The following is a 20,072-nucleotide window of genomic DNA, read 5'->3' on the forward strand; positions in this document are numbered from 1 at the left end:
GAAACTCAGGCAGGAGTTCTTTGTTATAGTTTCAAGGCAGAATTCCTTCTTCCAGAAATCTTAGTTTTTGCTTTTAAGGTCTTCAATCAATTGGATGAGGCCCACCTACATTATAGAAGGTAATTTTCTTTACTTAAAGTCAACTGATTATAAATGTTAATCACAGATATGGCATGACTTCACAGAACTATCTAGACTAGTGTTTGACCAAACAGCTTGGCGCCATAGCCTAGACATATACAATTAAGCATCACACTTTCCAATTTCATCTTTGGCCAACTCGTGACTCAAAGTTTGCTCAACAAAATTAAATTGCTGTTTTCTTTGAGCACTGCATGTTGCTCCCTTTTTCTGCTCTGTCTTTTCACACCTCTTTGTCTAGGAAATTCAAACAAATCCTTATCTCAACGTAGGCTGAGGCTCCTAATACATATTTGTTGCTTAAATGAGACACGGTGAAAATATCGAATTTATTGTAGATTTATCATGGCATGATTTTCAACAAAAGATTTATTTGAACCACAGTAATAAACAAGCTAGTAAGATAGATGGACACTGCTCTAACCTAGTAGTGTAGCACTCTATATTTGTGTGTTCTTTGTAATTAATAAAGATATAATAAATAACATAGGTTCATAGTCAGTCTTCAAAAAAAAAATACTGTAAGTTTAGGCATAAAGAACTTCTAAGACATTTCCCTTCCTGTCCCTCCCTGATGACTGGATAAAATCTTCCCTTATTGATACTTACTGTGTTTCTACCCATTGATTAGGGAAGGGAGCTAGATGACAAGTATAGATAACTTGGCATCAACCATCGTACTCCTGAAAATAACTTCATAGCACAGATCTAGAGAGGTTTTATCAACAGTTGTAAGAAAAGCTCATGGTTTGTTTTGTTTCTTTGTCTCTTTCTTCTTTCTTTTCTCCTTCCTTTCTTCAAATGTTTTTTGCTACTACTATGTCTAAATTGTGGAACTTCCGGGGGTGAGTAGGAGAAAAGAAATAGATTTTAAAGTGACTGTTTTTTCTGATACTTCCTTTGTATTCATATCCTTTACTCGCAGACCATTCGTAGCTCCTCGTCCATCCTTACCACTATGGATGATTGCCCTTATTGTGTTTGGAGTGCTGGCAATCCTTGGAATAACTATTGGTCTCTTGGTTCACTTTCTGGCAGTAGGTTGGTAAAAAAAAATTTTTTTAATTTATTTCATTTTATCGTAATCTTTACTTTCATTTCTATAAAAGATAAAAGATTGAAAACAATGAATTAGTTCCCTTTAAAATGGCATCAGTGACCCCAGATCTCGGAAATAATGTTGACATTTGCCAAACATCTTTTTGACTAGACACAGGTAAAAGAATGGCTATTCCTGTAGACACACGAATGTGTAAACAGATAATTACTACACAGGCAGAAAAAGTAATTCTGCCAGGATGGTACTACATGTGTTATTTTATAATTAAAATATTACAATTATTCTATTTGAAGAAGAGAAACCAATGAATATTGAATTTCAAATAGTTTTTTCATAGCAAAGATATTAATAAGAAAAATCTATTTAGCATAACATTTTATTTTTATTTTTTATTTTTTGTTGTTGTTGTTGTTTTGAGTTGGAGTCTCACTCTGTCGCCCTGACTGGAGTGCAGTGGCCGCTCTCAGCCACCGCAGCCTCGACCTGCTGGGCTCCGGCGATCCTTCCGCCTCAGCCTTCCGAGTAGCCGGAATTACAGGCATGCGCTACCACACCCGGTTAGTTTTTTGATTTATTGTAGAGATGAGGTCTCGCCAAGTTGCCCAGGTGGGTCTCGAACCCTCGGGCTCAGGCAATCCACTCACCTCAGCCTCCCAAAGGCACGGGATTACAGGCTGAGCCACCCAGCCCGGCTTAGCATAACATTTGAAAAAGACTTTGGAAACATAAGAAAAGTTGGAGTCATTATTTTAAAGCAGTGTGTTTTAACTTTAGACATTGTGCCATTTATATCCTACTATAAAAGACAAGAGAATCAGCACACTAGTACCTCTCATATTCTTCTGATACTTCTCAGTAGTTTGTTAGCAAATAATACTCCTGGTAGATTGTCAATATTTATAACACTCTATTCTGGTTTGTAATAAAAGTTACTACAGGCTTTTAGTTTTGAATACATATTTACAGGGAGCATATGCTCACTATTGGTCCTTTCTCCATGGCATTGCCAAGTTGGAGTGTTGTTATTTTCTCCAAAGCTAGATCTATTCAGAGTTTAAAGGGTCAAATAGTTATTTAGAGTTTTTTATGAAAAATGCAGAAGCAACCACTTTTAACTCTTTAAGTTGATGCTTAATATTTATGTATCATAATTTTCCAATTGTTGGTATTATCTATTCACTTTATACTATAGAAGAATGAAGATTCTGTACACATTCATACCCTGGGTACGTCACAGTCATTTGTTTCCTTTAGCAACATCTTGAGCATTACTTTCACTATCTGTTGGGTTTGATCCCCAATGCCTAAATTCCATATTTCCATTTTATTGTTTTATTCACTCAGTTGTAGTGGAGTATATACTGCAGGAGCTTTCTGGAAGAAGGTTATGACAGGAAGTGTACATTTTTTGATGTTACCTACCGGAAAATGTCTTAATTATACTTTCACCTAAATTAATAATATAGAATTCTAAATTGGAAAAAAATTTTCCCTATGAATTTTGATGCTAATGTTCAGTTGTCTTCTCGCCTTCCAAGTCTCTGTCAAAAAGTCTGATGATGTTTTGATTCTAAGACTTTTGAGTGAAACCTCTTCTATCCATGTCTCCCATGTTCTAAAACCTCATTGGATGCTTTTCTTTGTTCCCAATATTTCAAAATTTCATGGTAATATGACATAGTATAGATCATATTGTGCTGGCATTTAGTAAATAATTCAGCTCAGTTCATTCATTTCAATTCGTTTTATATTTCATGATCTGGAAATTTTCTTTGATTATTTCTTTGATGATTTCCTGTCCTTTATAGTCTCTTTCTGAAGCTCCTGCTATTTTGATAATGGGCTTCCTAAATGTAGCCTCTAATTGTTTTTAAATTCTTTTCTTTATATTTTCTATCCCTTCATCTTTTTTTCCCAAAAAATAACTTTTTGATTTTCTCAAGTTTCTTTTCAAAATTTTCTATTGAATTATTTATTTTTGCTACTATATATTTAATTTATATGATATCTTTTTATTAACTAAATATTCCCTATATAACATCTTGATATTCTTTCTTACAAAAATCCTGAGCATAGTAATTTTAAAATTTTTTTGCCTGAATAGTTTCTTTTTTCTCCAAGATTTTCTTTGCTTATATTGGTCATATTTTCTATTAGATGACACATTTCTCAAATATGTATTGATCCTTGGTGTCTGTTAATATTTGAGATTGGAGACCAAAAAACTGACTGGAACTTCTATGAGGGGAGTGTCTGTTGGCAATGGCTTTTATTACAAATGTTCTATCAGTGTTGTGGTGTTGAGAGAACCCAAATTACCAATATATTTAGATCTTTTCTCTAGGGTTGGTTGGAATCATCCGATGGGGGGAAAAAAGCCTTTTATTGTTTTGCATGCATATGATATTTGCTGCTAGTTTTCTGTAGTCAAGTTGGGAAAAGTCCAGCATAGACATTCTGAGAATAGTGTACCCAACCTCAATTATGTTTTTCATCTCCCTGATCTAAAAACCTTAGCAGTTTAGGAAGACACTGGGGGCTCACTGTTTCAACTAGTCTTTCTGGTTTTAATCCCCTTCTCATTCCTACTTCCACAAGTGCCTTGGCACCATTTAGGGGGCAGTTTAAAAACAGCATGTCTTTACTTTCCCCACCCCTATAATAGAGTTCAGGCTTCTTGGGTGTGCTAGGCCAGTTACCACTCACTTACCCGCCTCTAGCTTCCATAATGCTGTTGCTGCCTCCTCTCTCATAATCACTGTCTTTGTGGATTAATTTCTTTCAAATCCCAAATCAAACACTATTCTTATCATTTTAAGGGGATTTGGGGAAAAAACATTTAAATCTATCATTTTTAACTGAATGTTCTTGATTCCTGAATTTCTCATTAAAACTTATCTCCAGGTTGGCTATATGTCTTCTTGAAGTCATTCCTTTAAAGTTCTAAGCAGCTGAAATTCCTGAAATCTTACATGCAAAAAAAAAAAAAAAAAAATACAAGCGAAAATGTTATTGGTTTGCATTATCTTTTCTTCAGAACTTTGTAAACTTGCTCCACTATCTTATGTCCATTTAGTTTTGCTCCTCACCCCAAAAAAGATCTTGACCATTTCCCATTTGTAAGTGCAAATTTTTTTCTGCCTAAATAATCATAAGATTTTAAAAATGCAATGTTCTCACCAAGTTGTCAGTCTTACTGTTTCAATTCTTAGAACACAGTGGAGCTTCCCGCCATGCGTCCTTCCCTCTTTGAGCAGCTTCTGCTAGTTCTGCTCCCTAAGGCCCCAACAGGGCCATAGAAACGACTGCCCCCTCCAGGGAAGGCAAAGACGCCCCCTCCAGAGAAGGCCTGAGACGCTGGGTGTCACCCTGGAGGACTCCAGTCCTGTTCCAACCTCCCTAGTCCCTGGGGGTGGGTGGGGAGCTGGGGTGGCCTGCAGAGCCCAGGGCGGAAGAGCACAGCCATCCCCCACACAACCACACCTGAAGGCTCCCTGTCTGTCGCCCCTCTCTCCCTGCATGGCCAACCTTCTCCCCCCAGCCTGGTCACCCCTCTACCCCCACCTGGTCACCCTCTCACCCCGCTTGGCTGCTCCTGTCCCCTGCCTGGCTGTCCATTAAAAAAAAAACACAACAAACTCTTTTTTTTTTTTTTTGAGTTGGAGTCTCACTCTGTCGCCCAGACTGGAGTGCAGTGGCCACTCCCGGCCACCGCAGCCTCGACCTGCTGGGCTCCGGCGATCCTTCGGCCTCAGCCTTCCCAGTAGCCGGAATTACAGGCATGCGCTACCACGCCCCGCTGATTTTTTTGATTTATTGTAGAGATGAGGTCTCGCTGCCCAGGCGGGTCTCGAACCCGCGGGCTCAGGCAATCCACTCACCTCAGCCTCCCAAAGGTGCGGGATCACAGGCTGAGCCACCGAGCCCGACTACAACAAACTCTTTTAAGCTACAAATTCAAATTCATTTGTTCACTTCGTTTTTTTAGGAACTACAATTATACAGTTTTTTGAAACTCTTTTGCTTCTCCTGATGCTTAGTTCCTCAATAATTTTAGTTTTTATTTTTCTATTTTATTTTGTTTTACTCAAGCCTGTTCTTCATGTCACAAGATTTTAAATCTATATCTATGAATTTAAATGTAGTTTTCATCTCTGATAGTCTTATCTTCCTCTTCCATTTATTTGCTGGATTCTAAAACTTACTTTTCTTCTTCACTGAACTTATTGTATATTGTTGAACTCGTTTGTCTGGGACATCTTTGAAACTGGGAACTAGCTGTTAAAACTCATCTTCTGTTCCCTGGATAATTCCTCTACTGATTTTTGTGTATATTCTTTCTTCCTTTTGACTCTTTCCCTCCAAGATCTATTAAGTTTCCTACATCATGTTTTATAACTACTATTTGTTCTTTGTAATTTAGGACTGATGTTTTCTAAAGAACCCTGTAAGAAGGGAGCATGGAGGTGAATTGTAGGATGAAGGAGATTTTTTAAAATTGACACATATTAAATAATTGTACACATTTTTGAGGTCCAGAGTTATACTTAGATACATGTATATAATATGTAATGATCAAAACAGGATAATTAGCATAACTATTATTTCAAACATTAATCTTTCTTTGTGTTGAAAGCATTAAAATTTTTTCTTATAACTATTTGAGAATATAAAATAAGCTATTGTTTACTAAAGTCACCATACAGTGCTATAATACACAAGAAATTATTCCTCTTACCTAGCATAATTTTTGTTAACTAATCTCTTCCTATGTCTCCTCCCTCTATACTTTTCAGTCTATAGTAACAGTTATTCTACTCTCTACTTCTATGAGAACAACTTTTTTAGCTTCCACGTATGAGTATGTATAGTATTTATTTTTCTGTGCCTGACTTATTTCACTTAACATAATGTCCTCTAGGCTCATTCATGTTGCTGAAATTGACAGAATTTCATTCTTTTTTAATGGCAGAATAGTATTTCATTGTGTGTATATACCATATTTTCTTTATCCATTTATCTCTTGATGGACACTGAGGCTGATTGCTATTGTGAATAGAGCTGCAATAAACATAGGAGTTAAGATTTCTCTTCGACACACTAATTTCCTTTTCTCTTATTACACCCAGTAATAAGGTTGCTGAACCATATGGTAATAGCTTTTTGAGGAACTTCCATGTTGTTTTCCATAATAGCTTTATTTAGTTTAAATTTCTCCTCAACAGTATATGGGTTCCTTTTCTCTGCATCCTTGAAAGCATTTGTTATCTGTGTCTTTTTGATAATAACCATGGTGAGATGATATCTCATTGCAGTTTTGATATGCCTTTCTCTGATAATTAGTGATGTTGAGTATTTAAAAATATATACCATTTGCCCACTTTTGTGTCTTATTTTGAGAAATATCTTTTCAGATCAGTTGCCTATTTTTAAATTAGATAATTTGTTGTTGAATTAATTGTATATCCTAGACATTAACTCTTAATCCCTTGTTGGGTTAATAGTTTGCAAATATTTTCTTCCATTCTGCAGGGTATTTCTTAACTCTGTTGATAGTTTCCCTTGCTGTGTAGAAGATTGTTAGTTTGATATAATAGAATTTGTCTATTTTTGTTTTTATTACCTGTGCTTTTAAGGTCTTATTCAGCTGTGCCCAGACCAATGTCTTGAAAAGTGTTTCCTCTATGTTTTCTTCTAAAGTTTTGTAGTTTGGATTCCTGCATTTAAGTTTTTAATCCATTTTGGTTTGATTTTGTATGTGTGTGTGTGTGTGTGTGTGTGAGATAAAAGTCTTGTCAATGCAAAGAGTCTGGTTGACACAATATGACTGGGCGTAGCAGTTCACACCTATAATCCCAGCACTTTGGGAGGCTAAAGTGAGAGGACTGACTGAGTTCAGGGGTTCCAGACCAGCCTGGGCAACTTGGTGAGACCTCATCTGTACAATAAATCAAATATTAGCCGAACATAGTGGCAAGTGCCTGTAGTTCCAGCTACTTGGAAGGCTGAGTCTGGAGTATTACCGAGTCCAGCAAGTCAAGGCTATGGTGGCAGTGAGCGTGCCACTGCCCTCCCGCCTGGGTGACAAAGTGAGACTCCAACTCAAAAAAAAAAAAAAAGAAAAGAAAAGAGTCGATTATCATTGTTCTGTATATGGGTATTCAGTTTTCTCAGCACCATTTATTGGGGGGATTGTCTTTTCCCAATGTATGTTCCTGGTATTTTTGTCGAAAATCAGATAGCTGTAAATATGTGGATTTATTTCTGGGTTCTTTATTCTGTTCCATTGATCTATGTGTCCGTTTTTTATATCAGTACCATGTTATTTTGGTTACTACAGCTTTGTGGTATATTTTGAAGTCAGGTAGTGTGAAGCCTCCAGCTTTGGTCTTTTTGTTGATGATTGTTTTGGCTATGTGGGGTCTTTTGTGGTTCCATTCACATTTTAAGATTTTTTTCTATTGCTGTGAAGAGTGACATTGGTATTTTGATAGGGGTTACATTGAATCTGTAGAATTGTTTGGGTAGTATAGTCATTTTAACAATATTAATTCTTCCAGTCTATGAGTATGAGGTATCTTTCCATTTTCTTCATCAGTGCTTGGTAGTTTTTCTTGTGGAGAGCTATCATTTCCTTGGTTAAATTTTTTGTAGGTGTCTTATTTTTTTGTAGCTATTGAAATTGGGATTATTTAAAATTTTCTTTTTAAATTAGTTTTTTACTGGTATATGGAAACACTACTGATTTTTGTATGTTGATTCTGAATCCTGAAATTTTATTGAGTTTGTTTATCAGTTCTAAGAGTGTTTTGGTTGAGTCTTTAGGTTTCTTGATATATAAGAGCATGTTACCTGCAAACAGGAATAATTTGATTTTCTTTTTTTCTAATTTGGATGTCCTTTATTTCTGTCTTTTATGTAATTTTTCTGCCCAGGACTTCCAGGCTGAGGGATTTTGCAGCTTATTTCTTGGTCTATTATTTCAAACAGTCTCTTGCTTCATCTGTTATTTTCCTAAACCCTAGGTTGCCTTTACCTTCAGTTTTTAACTCTTGAGAAGCTGGGTTGTCCCTGAGGAATCTCTCTAATTTGCAGACTCTCTAAATTATGATGTAGTGCTTCCTAACATTTCTTCCTTCTTCACCCTAGTTTACCTCCAAGTTGCCTCGCTGAGAGATTAGATCACATACAATAGAAATGGCACATTTGTATGACTTAATTTTGTTATTACTTCTGCCATTCTTCAGTGTTAAAATAGGTCTTTACAAAAAATTCCTGTCTTTCTCTAGGCCCTTAAGTTTTGTTACTCTAATTGTTGAGAACTTTTAGAAAAATTCCATTCAGCTTAATTTGTGAGATGTATATCTGAACTACATTATTTCCCATTTTTGTATATATTTCACAGTTTGGGGCATATTTGCTTCACTGTTTTTGGTTTGAAGTTGTAACTCTTATAATTGAGCCCACTATTTTTGTCCTTTGTTCTTTTTCTGGGCTTAGAAGTTGGAAAACTAGAAGCCCTTTTATTCTGTTAGCTTTAAAAATCCTCTCATAATTCATGCTTTAAACCTTGATGTTAAACCCAGAGCACTTAGTACTTAAAAAAAAAAAAGTATATGTATGTTTCAGGGTTCCTTCCAGAAATAACAGACAAGTAACTAAGTCATAGAAAAGTTGTAAGATTATTTCTTTTTTCTGCTCTCTTATCCATTTTTTTCAATTCCTATTGGCATTTGAGCTGCTTATAGAGATGGAAATGTTAATTATATGGTGCAACCTTGTAAACATCCAATCCCAAGGAATTATTTTCATCAGATCAGTGTCTCATTAGGACTGCAGCATAGAATTAAATTAAAAACAGAATACTAAAGAATTGTGTTTTTTTTTCCAGTGTATGTTTTCTTAATCTAAATGTCTAGACATTAAATATTCTGTTTATCCACTGACTCTGAAAAAAAGACTCCATCCTGCTGTAATAAAACCAATCCACACCTTGCCAATTTATTGATTTACATTAAAATTATGTATGACTGTTGAACATTGTAAAAGGTAGAAATAATTGGGAATACAAATAAAGAACTGAATGGTGTATTGTAAATGATGAATTATGGGAGAGAAATTGAATATATTCAAGTTCTGTTTTTTGTTACTTATGATAAAACCTAATCAACTACCATTGTAAAGCTTGGTCTCTACAGTAAAAGAGCCTATGACTCACAGCCAAGCTAATTGAAATTAATAATGTCTATTCATAAGTCATTTATAATCAACCCATTTTCAGCACTTTGTTTAGATCTTTCTGACTTCTTTTTTCATCACCTCCTTCACTTTAAAATATTTTCACACTCATAATGATGTTATATTTTATTTTAATTATGGTGTCTCCTTTCTCTGTATTCATATAGAGTTTGCAGTTGAAAAGAAAGTCTTATAATTTATCTTATTCATACCTCATGTAATGATTTCATTCATATTATCTCTTTCACAAGATGATCTTTAAAGGCAATGAATGATCATACTGCAAAATAATATTAACATTTATTTAGTGCTCATTGTATGTTAGGCACTCATACAATATCTAGCATATGCCTAAATGCTTAATATCTATCATATTAAAGATAAGATATATCAAGTAGCTTTGTATCTATGAAGATTTAGGAAGGCAATGTAATAGATTAATGTGGCTTATAGAGTCAGACAGATTAAGTTTTGATCTTTGGGTCTTATAGCTACATGATTTGGGGTAAATTACATAATCTCTCTGAGATTACATTTCTCCTGAAAAATTAGTATAATTCATAAGGTTTTTCTTAAGTATTTTCTCGTAGAAGATACTTGAATAGTAACCATTTTTATTACTATAATATAATACAATAATATAATATAATCTGACAACTGATTATTTTAGACAGAAATCTCTTTATAGTATATATTCCTGTCTCAACCAAGATGTTACTCTTTCTAAATATATGAACATATGCATATTCTGTTATTGGATCTACAAACACTTTCTACAATGTCCAGGTTATCTAATCAACTGTACTCAAAAGATGCACAAGGGTTTGTCAATCTCTAATATAAGCACGCTACATATTGGTTGGTATTACTAGGTAATTTGTAACTGAATTTGAAGCCCACTTAATTATAAATATTAAATATTTTTTTTAATGTCTCAGAAAACAGGATCTACTACTACCAAGGTAGCTTTAAAGCGCTGAATATCCCATATAATAGAAATTATGAAAGGGAGACATCACCAGAAAACAACTATCTCAGCAAAATTCTTGAGACTAGGGTAAGTTAGTATTTTTCTATTTGTTTCATTGTAAATGATCTGAAATATATATTCTTGAAATTTGACATCTGATTCTATGTTCTCTTTTAACAGATGGTTGATGCATTTCAGAGTTCTAACATTTACAGGCAATATATCAATTCTCAAGTCATCACACTGATGTAAGTAACTAACACTATCAGAAAAGAAATAGACCTATCATACATACCATTATGCTTCAACTTGCTCTGTGAAGAGTCTGTTGATATAGTATAGTCATTAACCAATAAGCTAAAAATACCCAGAATTTTCTTAAGTGTCAGACTAATTGTTCAATGTAAAACCAAAACAAAGATTGGGACCATACAGTTGAGTTCATTGGATGTATTGAGAAGGCATTAATCCTCAAATTATGGATGACTAATCCTTCTGATTTCCAAAGTATTTATGTCCAAAAAATATTAGATGGTCTCTTAGATCAATTATTGATGCTGTAACATTTTAATTTAGCAGTTGCATAAATATAGATCCTGTTTTCTCCTAGGAAGTCAACTAAATACTTTATGGAACTGCCACTAGAGTTCTTATTACTTGTAGGGTAGAAGACAGCATATCTACACCAGGCTTTGAGACCAAAGACAACTTTCTAGTCACCATTACAAGAAATAAAGAAGCTATACTGTTTTTCCCCGCTTGTGGGTTTAAAGTGGCAAAACTAGCTGTAGAATATGAGTGAGCCCAGCCTTTGCCACTTAGTAGCACTAGAGTTTTGCTTGGAGTCTGTTCCTCTATTTCATGAAATGTTAATCATAATATCTGCCCTGCCTTACTAATAGAACTGTGCTCAGGATCAAAAAAATTGTGTGGAAAGATTTGTAAATAAACATATTTCAAATGGAGGCAATTATTGCTTTTACCTCCCTCAATGTGACAAGATGGTGTCTTCCCTTCTTATCTTCTCCTGAGATTCATAGGACTACTAGACTGCAGAACGGATTAAGGTCCCAACTAGCATTAGCTTTGGGGATCAATTTTAGTATTAAATAGAAATGAGAGACTAAAGTTAAAGGGTCCAGATATCTGTCAGAGGTGACTACAACCTGTGAAGGACAGAGCTTTTCACTTCGGCATACTCTGCTATTGTAATCAAACTTATGTGAACTGAGTGCTTCCTAGAAATTATGATTGATTTTTGTGCCAAAATGTTGAGCATCCTGCAGGCAAGACACAAAGCATCATAATTCCACTTAAGACACTAGCCTCAGAGCTCTCTGACAAATCTTGCATGTCTATTGGCCAGCCTGAGAGGACAATCAAATCTGTCCTGAACACTACAGTCAGATCAATCTTCCTCAGACACAATTTTACGCAACAACTTTTTATTACTGCTACCCCTTGGCTAGCATTGGAGGCCCTCAGTCATTTGAGCCCAATCTTCTAAACATTGCAGTTTTTGGATGACTAGGTATAGGGCAACAGTATGCATTGTGTAAAGATCCCAGCTTATGGAGTAAATTGTACTAAATTTAAATCCTAGTTTCGTAGCAGTATAATCTTGAATACATTATGTAACCTCTCAGAGCTTCAATATTTCCTCGTCTATAAAATGAAGATGATACCTATGTTGCAGGGTTGTTGTAGAGACTGTGTTCTAATAAATGTGATAACAAAATACATAGAACATCTAGTACAAAGTACATCGGAACATAGCAGATGCCCAATAAACAATAATTAATATTATTGCTTTCCAGTTATTCTAAAGAACTATTCCTTCTTCTCATCTTTTCTTGATACAATTTTTTGCTTAATGATAAAGTAGCAATGAAAGTACTTTAAGGTTCAATGTGTGAGTCACCTCATCCATGAAAATTTCTCTGATACTTTAAGTAAAAAATGACTTGCTTTCTTCTGGATATCTCCAGATAAGATATCTTATTGCTTCTGCATCATTTATTATAGTATTATATATACATGTATTATCTCCCCTAAATATCTAGAAATTCCTTGAGTGTAGACTGTGTCTTAGTCACCCTTGCATCACAAAACAACACCTAACCCCATTGCTTCTTATAGCAGTTGCTCAAGAAATGACTGATGAATACATGAATAAATGATTCCAGTTTTTAGGCGATACCTTTACCCTATGCCTCAGGATTTTTCTATTTTTTTCAGATTTGTATAACTGCTTGTTCTCTAAATCAGCCATCCCCAATCTTTTTGGCCTCAGGGACCAGTTTTGTGGAAGACAATTTTTCCACAGACCAGAGGGGATGATGGCTTCAGGATGATTCCAGTGCATAACATTTATTGTGCACTTTATTCCTATTGTTATTATATTATAATATATAATGAAATAATTATACAACTCATCATACAAAAAGGAGGTACTGACAGAAATGGAAAATAAAATAATGGGTGGGTCATGTGCAGACTAAAATAAGTGTTGGTTTCTGACTTAAAGTCTGCCACTAGATGCAGTTGTACAATGGAAGTACCTCAATTCACTTGCCACTCACTGATAGAGTTTTGATATGAGTCTGCAAGCAATTGATCTGTTATGGTCTCTGTCAAACTTCACTGCTAATGTTGATCTGTATTTACAGCCACTCTGCAGAACTAGCATCACTGCCTCAGTTCCAACTCAGATCATCCAGTGTTAGATTCTCATAAGGAGCATGTAACCTAGAGCCCTTGAATGAGCAGTTCACAATAGGGTTTGTGCTCCTATGAGACTCTAATGCCCTGCTGATCTGACAGAAGATGGAACTCAGGCAGTAATGATAGCAATGGGGAGCAGCTGTAAATACAGATGAAGCTTCATTCACTTGCCTGCTCCTCACCTCCTACTGTGCAGCTCCAGTTCCTAATAGGTCAAGGATGGGTACTGATCCATGGTCTGGGGGTTGGGCAACTCCTGCTCTAAGTTGAATAACAAAGCTGTATGCATATGTTATCAAGTAAATGTAGGCAGATGGATGCTTTTGTGGCTAACCTAACGTGAAGGTACTACACAACTCCTCTAAAAAGGGCAGAAGAAACCAAAAGATGAAAGGTCAGTGAATGAGGAAGAAAATGCTACTTTTACAAAATATGAAATCTTCATGTTGTTTCCAGTCCTGATAACACTAGTGTGACAGCACATATATGGCTGATATTCAAGGCTCCCAGATCAATGAAGGACAACACAAGAGGAAGAATTGAAAACATTTTACGTCAAATGCTGAGGAACCACTCAGGATCCTTGACTACAGATCCTAATTCTCTGAGGCTCATGGGTAAGCTTAGATATTATGTAGGAGCAGTGTTACTTTTACTATCTTATTCCTAACGTATTTCACAAACATCAGACAGCCAAAACTGATCTTCAATATGTTTACATCAGAGTAATTATTTGTATTTTTCATTATTGAAAACACATTGCACTTGTATACCTAATCCTGAATTGTAGCCCACATCTTAAAAATATTATATATATATATATATATAATATGGTAAAGTGGTGCTAGGTTTTATATATATATAAAAGAAAACACATTCAAATCACAATAATGCCAAACCTTATAGTTAGTTGAAGGGGTGGGTTACAAGAAGCTGCTTCTCATTCCAAAGCAGATATTAATACTTTAAACAGTCTTTAGATCTAATGTGTCTTGCTACTCTTTTAATGATCTCCAACACTTTAAAAAACAGTACTGAATTTAACATTATAAGACAGATCACTTTTTAAAAGTTATTTTTTTATACTGGCAGGATTTAGTTTCACTTGTGGGTACTTCTTCCTCTAAGGAAAGAGATTTGCAATTTTATACTTTAAGTGGTGTAGAATACAATTCCAATTAAATAAAAAAGAAGTCTCTCAGTGAAACTATGAAGTTGCGACTTCCGAATAATATATTCACATGTAATAAAAGAACCATTCCAGTAAATATTGTTCTCTCCTTTCTATTGAACTTTATCCTGAAATTCCAAATTATTTCTCGACCTTCCTGCCTTGCTGTATCTAACATCTCACTCCATTGTTCCAGGGTGAGTGGTGCTAGGTTTTAAATTTACTATGACTTTTTTGTTCTATTTCAGAAATCAGTAAGGCCAATGCTGAAAAAATTATCAACAACCGTAAGTCCAGATATTTTAAGATCAAATGTATGAGATGATCTAAAACATAGCAGTCATATCTTGTTACTATTAGTCGGGCACAATTCTAAGTGCTTTATGTACAGTAATTTATTTAATCCTCTTAATAATCCTAGAGATGGATAATCCTAGAGAAGTGACACAATTGCCCATATTCATCCAGCTTGTACGTAGTGGGACCATAATTCAAACTCAGGGAGTCTGGCTGCAAAGTCCATAGACATAACTATTAGTTCACCTGCTTCCCACAGCTCACACATTCTCCAAGTGCTGAAGTGTCTTGGAGATACTATGCTGGGTATGCATCTGATCCAGGGGCTGTGGGTGATTTCCATATACATTACATTGTGTATCTATCAGTGCAAGATATTTTCAGATATAATCACACAAGGACAACTCAGTTCACTCTCTGCTTTGTAATTGGGTAAATATTATCTTCCTATTCTCAGTGAAACAAAACTGACCCTTTCTGATAGGCTGTGGGAGACGTGCAAGGATGTCAGCTACGTATGACAGAATCAAGGGAGGTTCCGTTGCTCAGGAAGGAGAATGGCCCTGGCAAGCAAGCCTTAAAATGAATGGGAAACACTATTGTGGGGCATCACTGATCAGTGAACGATACCTGGTGACTGCGGCTCACTGCTTTCAAAAGTAAGTTTATTATGCCATGCAAGACTAGGGAGACCAAAGGCCCTGGGGCAGTTCAAGTTTGCACTTTTCATCCCTTCTTTTTTTTTTTTTTTTTTTTGAGAAAGCAGGATCTATTGAGAGGACAGAAAAGCTCCCACAGTGGGAGGGGACCTGAGGAGGTTGCCCTATCCCTTCTTAATTATTAGTAGCACATCCTTTCATTCTCGGAAGTGTTCTGGTTTGGAAGACAAATTTTACGATAAACCTATCTAAGGTTTTTCCTTCTTCCTAAAAATGGAAATTCTTGACATCACATATTTTTTCTCACGTGATTCTTACCGTTCATAACTTTATACTCAAGACTTCCTGAACTACTTGTAGTTTATGAAAAACATTGTACTGTTTCATACCTCCCTTCTCTGCATACGCCTTCCTCTGTCTCTTAATCTTTTAGGCAAATATGACTCAGCCCTATAGTCTCATCCAAAGTGCTAATTTCCCTCAAGAAATCTTCCATTCCTTTAAGTATACACATTTAAGTCCTTTTGCTTCCTAATCCCACTAATTATATATACCACCATTTAACCAATTATTATATAATAACTGCCTGTGTTTAACCCATCTTTCATTAGACTTATAATTCCTAAGGCTATAGGCTATTTTTATTTCTATGCTCCCATTACCTTATATAGTGTATGGTGTAGGGACTCAAAAATATTTTAAAAACGAATTTAAAAATCAGATTGTATCATTGCTAATTGACAATAAAGCAACCAAATATTCTTGTCATCAAAAGAGTACAGTAGATGCAAAAGGAGTTTCTATCATCTTGAAATAAAAACAAAATATGTGACTTTTTTAATCTTTAGGACAAACAGTCCAAGAAACTATACTGTCAGCTTTGGCACTAAAGTAATTCCTCCCTATATGCAACATCGTGTTCAACAAATTATTATACATGAAGACTATACCCCGCGAGAACATCATGATGATATTGCAGTGATACTGCTCACTGAAAAAGTCTTATTTACAAATGATGTACATCGAGTTTGTCTTCCTGAAGCTACAGAGGTTTTTCCACCAGGTGAAGGAGTTGTTGTTACAGGATGGGGAGCACTTTTATATGATGGTAAGACCAGTAAAAACTTAACATACTTTGTGAGGTTCAAAAGCAACAGGAAAACAGTAACCTGGCTATACAGCCAAAGGCATCATTTACCTCTAGATGCCTGGTGCTCCCAGACAATCTTTCAGGGAATGGTGCATACAAAGTTCTGACTTGGCAAATTACTTCAGTTTTAAACATTCCAAGGAGACCAATTTTGTTGTAGAACCTCCCTAACCTCAAAAACCTAATTAAGAAAACTCTGGCCCAAAGATGTAGTAAGAGAGATAAAGACAGAAAGGCAGCATTAGAATGGTGTTTAAAATTATAATTTGAACATTCTTTTTTCACTGGTTTCAGTAAGAGAACTGACTAGGCCTTTGCATCCTAAAAATAGGCAGCAGTCAAATGTAGGTCTTATGAAGAGAGGACAGATCAAATTTTTCATCCTTCTCTGTTGCAGCTTATTTGATGATAATGTTGATTTCCTTTAGGTGAATACCCAGTGTCCCTTCAAAAAGCATCTGTGAAGATCATTGACACAAACACTTGCAATGCTAAAGAAGCCTATGATGGTGTGGTACTGGACACAATGCTGTGTGCAGGGTACATGGAAGGACATATTGATGCCTGCCAGGTAACTCTGGACATTATTCATATTATGTAAATAAGTGCTCTTATTTTAGGAAAGTCACCAATGAGGGGACAGTTTTATGCTTCAATGAATTGGCATTTTGACAATCCCATCAAAGTCCCTCTCAGCTTTGGTACTAAAATAAAACTTTCCTACATTTAACAATGTGTTTATAATTGTTTAATGAGCATTTGTGTTGGACTTGCTCTGAGTTAAGCACAGTTCTAAGTCCTTTACAAGTACATATATACATATTTTTTGAGTTGGAGTCTCATTCTGTCACCCAGGCTGGAGTGCAGTGGCACACTCACAGCCACCCACCCCAGTTTCAACCTGCCGGGCTCCAGCGATTCTTCTGCCTCAACCTTCCAAGTAGCCAGAACTACAAGCACGTGCTACCATACCTGACTAATTTTTTATGTATTGTAGAAATGAGGTCTTGCCAAGTTGCCTGGGCTGGTCTCAAACCTGTGAGCTCAGGCAATCCACTCGCCTCAGTCTCCCAAAGTGCTGGGATTACAGACTAAGCCACCAAGCCCGGCCCCTTTACAAATATTAATTCATTTAATCCTGATTACAACTTTATGATATAGATACTATCATTATTTTCATTTTGTAGATGAGGAAGTTGAGGCAGAGGAAAGTTAAGTAACTTGCTTGTCACATAGCTAGTAAGCAGAACTGGCATACAAAACCTGTCTGTCTGGCATCACAGTCCAGACTCAACTATATTTTAATAAATGATCATTCTTGGAATTTTTTCAATTACCTTTGGTTCATTTCCAAATTCCTCTCACTTTCTTACCCCCTAGGGTTAAGTTAGGGTCTGGCTATTCTCAGATATGAAGCCCTGAACTCCAAGTATACTTATAGCACATGTTTCCCAAAGCTTTCTCATAGAGGTAGAACTTATAACTTATTAAGTCACACCTTCGAGTCCCATGTAAGCCCCAGAATTCCAGGGACTGTATTTTGATCAGTCACAGAGGAGGTTAAGGGTAATACAGGAATTTATACCATACACCTTCCTATGGTCTCTATGAAGCACCGATCACTTACAAACTTTATCTGGGTTTATTTAGTGTAAGTAAAGTGTCTGCAAGAAAATTCTGATAGTGATAAATATTCTTTGTTTTATTCAGGGTGACTCTGGAGGACCACTAGTTCATCCCAATTCTCGTAATATCTGGTACCTTGCTGGAGTAGTGAGCTGGGGAACTGAATGTGGGACAATCAATAGGCCAGGGGTTTATACGCGAGTGACGGCCTACCGCAAGTGGATTGCCTCCAAGACTGGTATCTAAGAGAAAAGCATCATGTAGCAACTATTGTAGGTCATTTCTGCCTATTTCTCCTAAGCCTTATTGTTTTTGTAAGAATAAAAAGAACACTTTTATTTCATTCTTAAATAAACACAATTACTTCCTAAAGGGTTGTGTGTACCTGTTGAGTCGAGCACAGCTTCTCAAATCTTAGAGGTGAAGTAGACACCAGCACCATCATTTCTATGCCTCATTTATTAATATTTATGTATGGTATTTGCTTTCTACAACAGCAACCACCAAGAATCCAGCTTTGTGAGGATGTGAAATGATCTAAAGGCATGTAGTATAATCTAATGTTGAAACACAGATAACCTCAAGTTTACACAGCATTCCACAGATGTCAAGTATCGCAGTTTATCCCTCAAAATTTAAAAAGTTCCATAACGTCCCTGTGAGTTCGGTACAGCCCCCTGGGGTACATAGGCACACAGTTTCTAAGCCTTATTTAACATGCATTCTAAATTAGTGTGTACAATGGTTGTTTTGAAATAATTGTGGTCCTGAGGGAATAGTTATGAACTTTTATTTTAAAGTGACTCAACAAGACAAAACAAGAAATCTTAGTTTTGATCCAGAAAGGCCTAAGCAAAGAAAGCACTCTCATAGACCATTATAATACTATTTCTTTTCTATCTCACAATTCATATCTCACCATGGCAAAACTCTCAGTTTTTGTAATTTATACTTTTTAGAAGTATGAATGTATGTCTTTGTCTATAGCAAATTAGTAGACACTGTGAGAGGCTGGACCCCAATGGTTTACAGGCTGGGTTGGAACATGCTGCATCTGCCTTCAGGTCATACTTTTGGTGGAAGGGGTGTAGCTGTGACCTAAACCTGGTCAGAATGCAGGTATTGAGTTACATTCTCTTATTTGTATGTTCAATTCTTGCAATCATAGTGAAAGAATTTCACTATCAGCAAAACTAGGCAAAACAACATATTTTAGATTTACAGTGATCAGGTACAGTTAATTCTTCGTACAAGTTTCTGTGGAAATTACTTATTTTGTTGTTATTGTTGTTTGTTTGTTTTTTGAGTCAGAGTCTCACTCTGTCGCCCAGGCTGGAGTGCAGTGGCATGCTCACAGCCACCACAGCCTCCACCTGCTGGGCTCAGACGATCCTTCCACCTCAGCCTTCCAAGTAGCTAGCACTACAGGTGCGGGCTACCACACCCAGCTTATTTTTTGATTTATTGTAGAGGTAAGATCTCACCAAGTTGCCCAGGCTGGTTTCGAACCCCTGAGCTCAGACAATCTCTCTTCTCGACCTCTCAAAGTGCTGGGATTACAGACTTGAGCCACCGCACCCTGCCGGAAAATTACTTACTTGTAACATATTTTCAAAAACTAGCTATAAACTATGGACACATGTAATGTATTTCAATTAAAACAAATTTAAAAGCAGTAATTTTTGTTCAGTGACAAGTTTTCTCTTTTCTTTTTGTTTTCTTAAGAGTTCTTAGGTGGGTCCCCCCCCCCTTCTGATTTCTTCTTTCTACTTCTTCCTTCTTCCTCTTCTTCTGTAAACAGAAGGGTTGTGTCCACTTGGACTATGGTATGGGAGAGGGCTCGGGACAGTTAGAAAGCCACCTGAAGACTGGAAGGAGAGGCTCAGGTGGGTGACCATGGAGGCTGCTGCTCGCAGGAGGCTCCAAGCCACGCCAGGGGATGAGGTGTGCTCACCTGGGCCTGCGGAGTTTGGTCAGGTGCCGGCCCATGTCCTGGATGAGTGTCCATACAGTTTAGAAGTGTTTCTCCAGGAAGT

At 36.3% G+C, this 20,072-nt stretch overlaps 1 protein-coding gene across 1 annotated transcript; it reads left to right on the forward strand.

The window, feature by feature from the left end:
- Positions 1-960: 960 nt before the first annotated feature.
- On the forward strand, positions 961-18,282 carry LOC103256722 (transmembrane protease serine 11B-like protein). The gene is made up of 10 exons (XM_021710618.1): positions 961-986; positions 1,067-1,182; positions 10,378-10,496; positions 10,590-10,657; positions 13,590-13,750; positions 14,553-14,591; positions 15,086-15,260; positions 16,109-16,368; positions 16,839-16,981; positions 18,121-18,282. Exons 1-10 carry the CDS (start codon positions 961-963, stop codon positions 18,280-18,282), a joined length of 1,269 nt encoding a protein of 422 aa, XP_021566293.1.
- Positions 18,283-20,072: the final 1,790 nt, after the last annotated feature.

Source organism: Carlito syrichta, unplaced genomic scaffold (genome assembly GCF_000164805.1).
Source record: "Carlito syrichta isolate Samal-C Ts95f unplaced genomic scaffold, Tarsius_syrichta-2.0.1 Scaffold294881, whole genome shotgun sequence".
Classification (NCBI taxonomy): domain Eukaryota; kingdom Metazoa; phylum Chordata; class Mammalia; order Primates; family Tarsiidae; genus Carlito; species Carlito syrichta.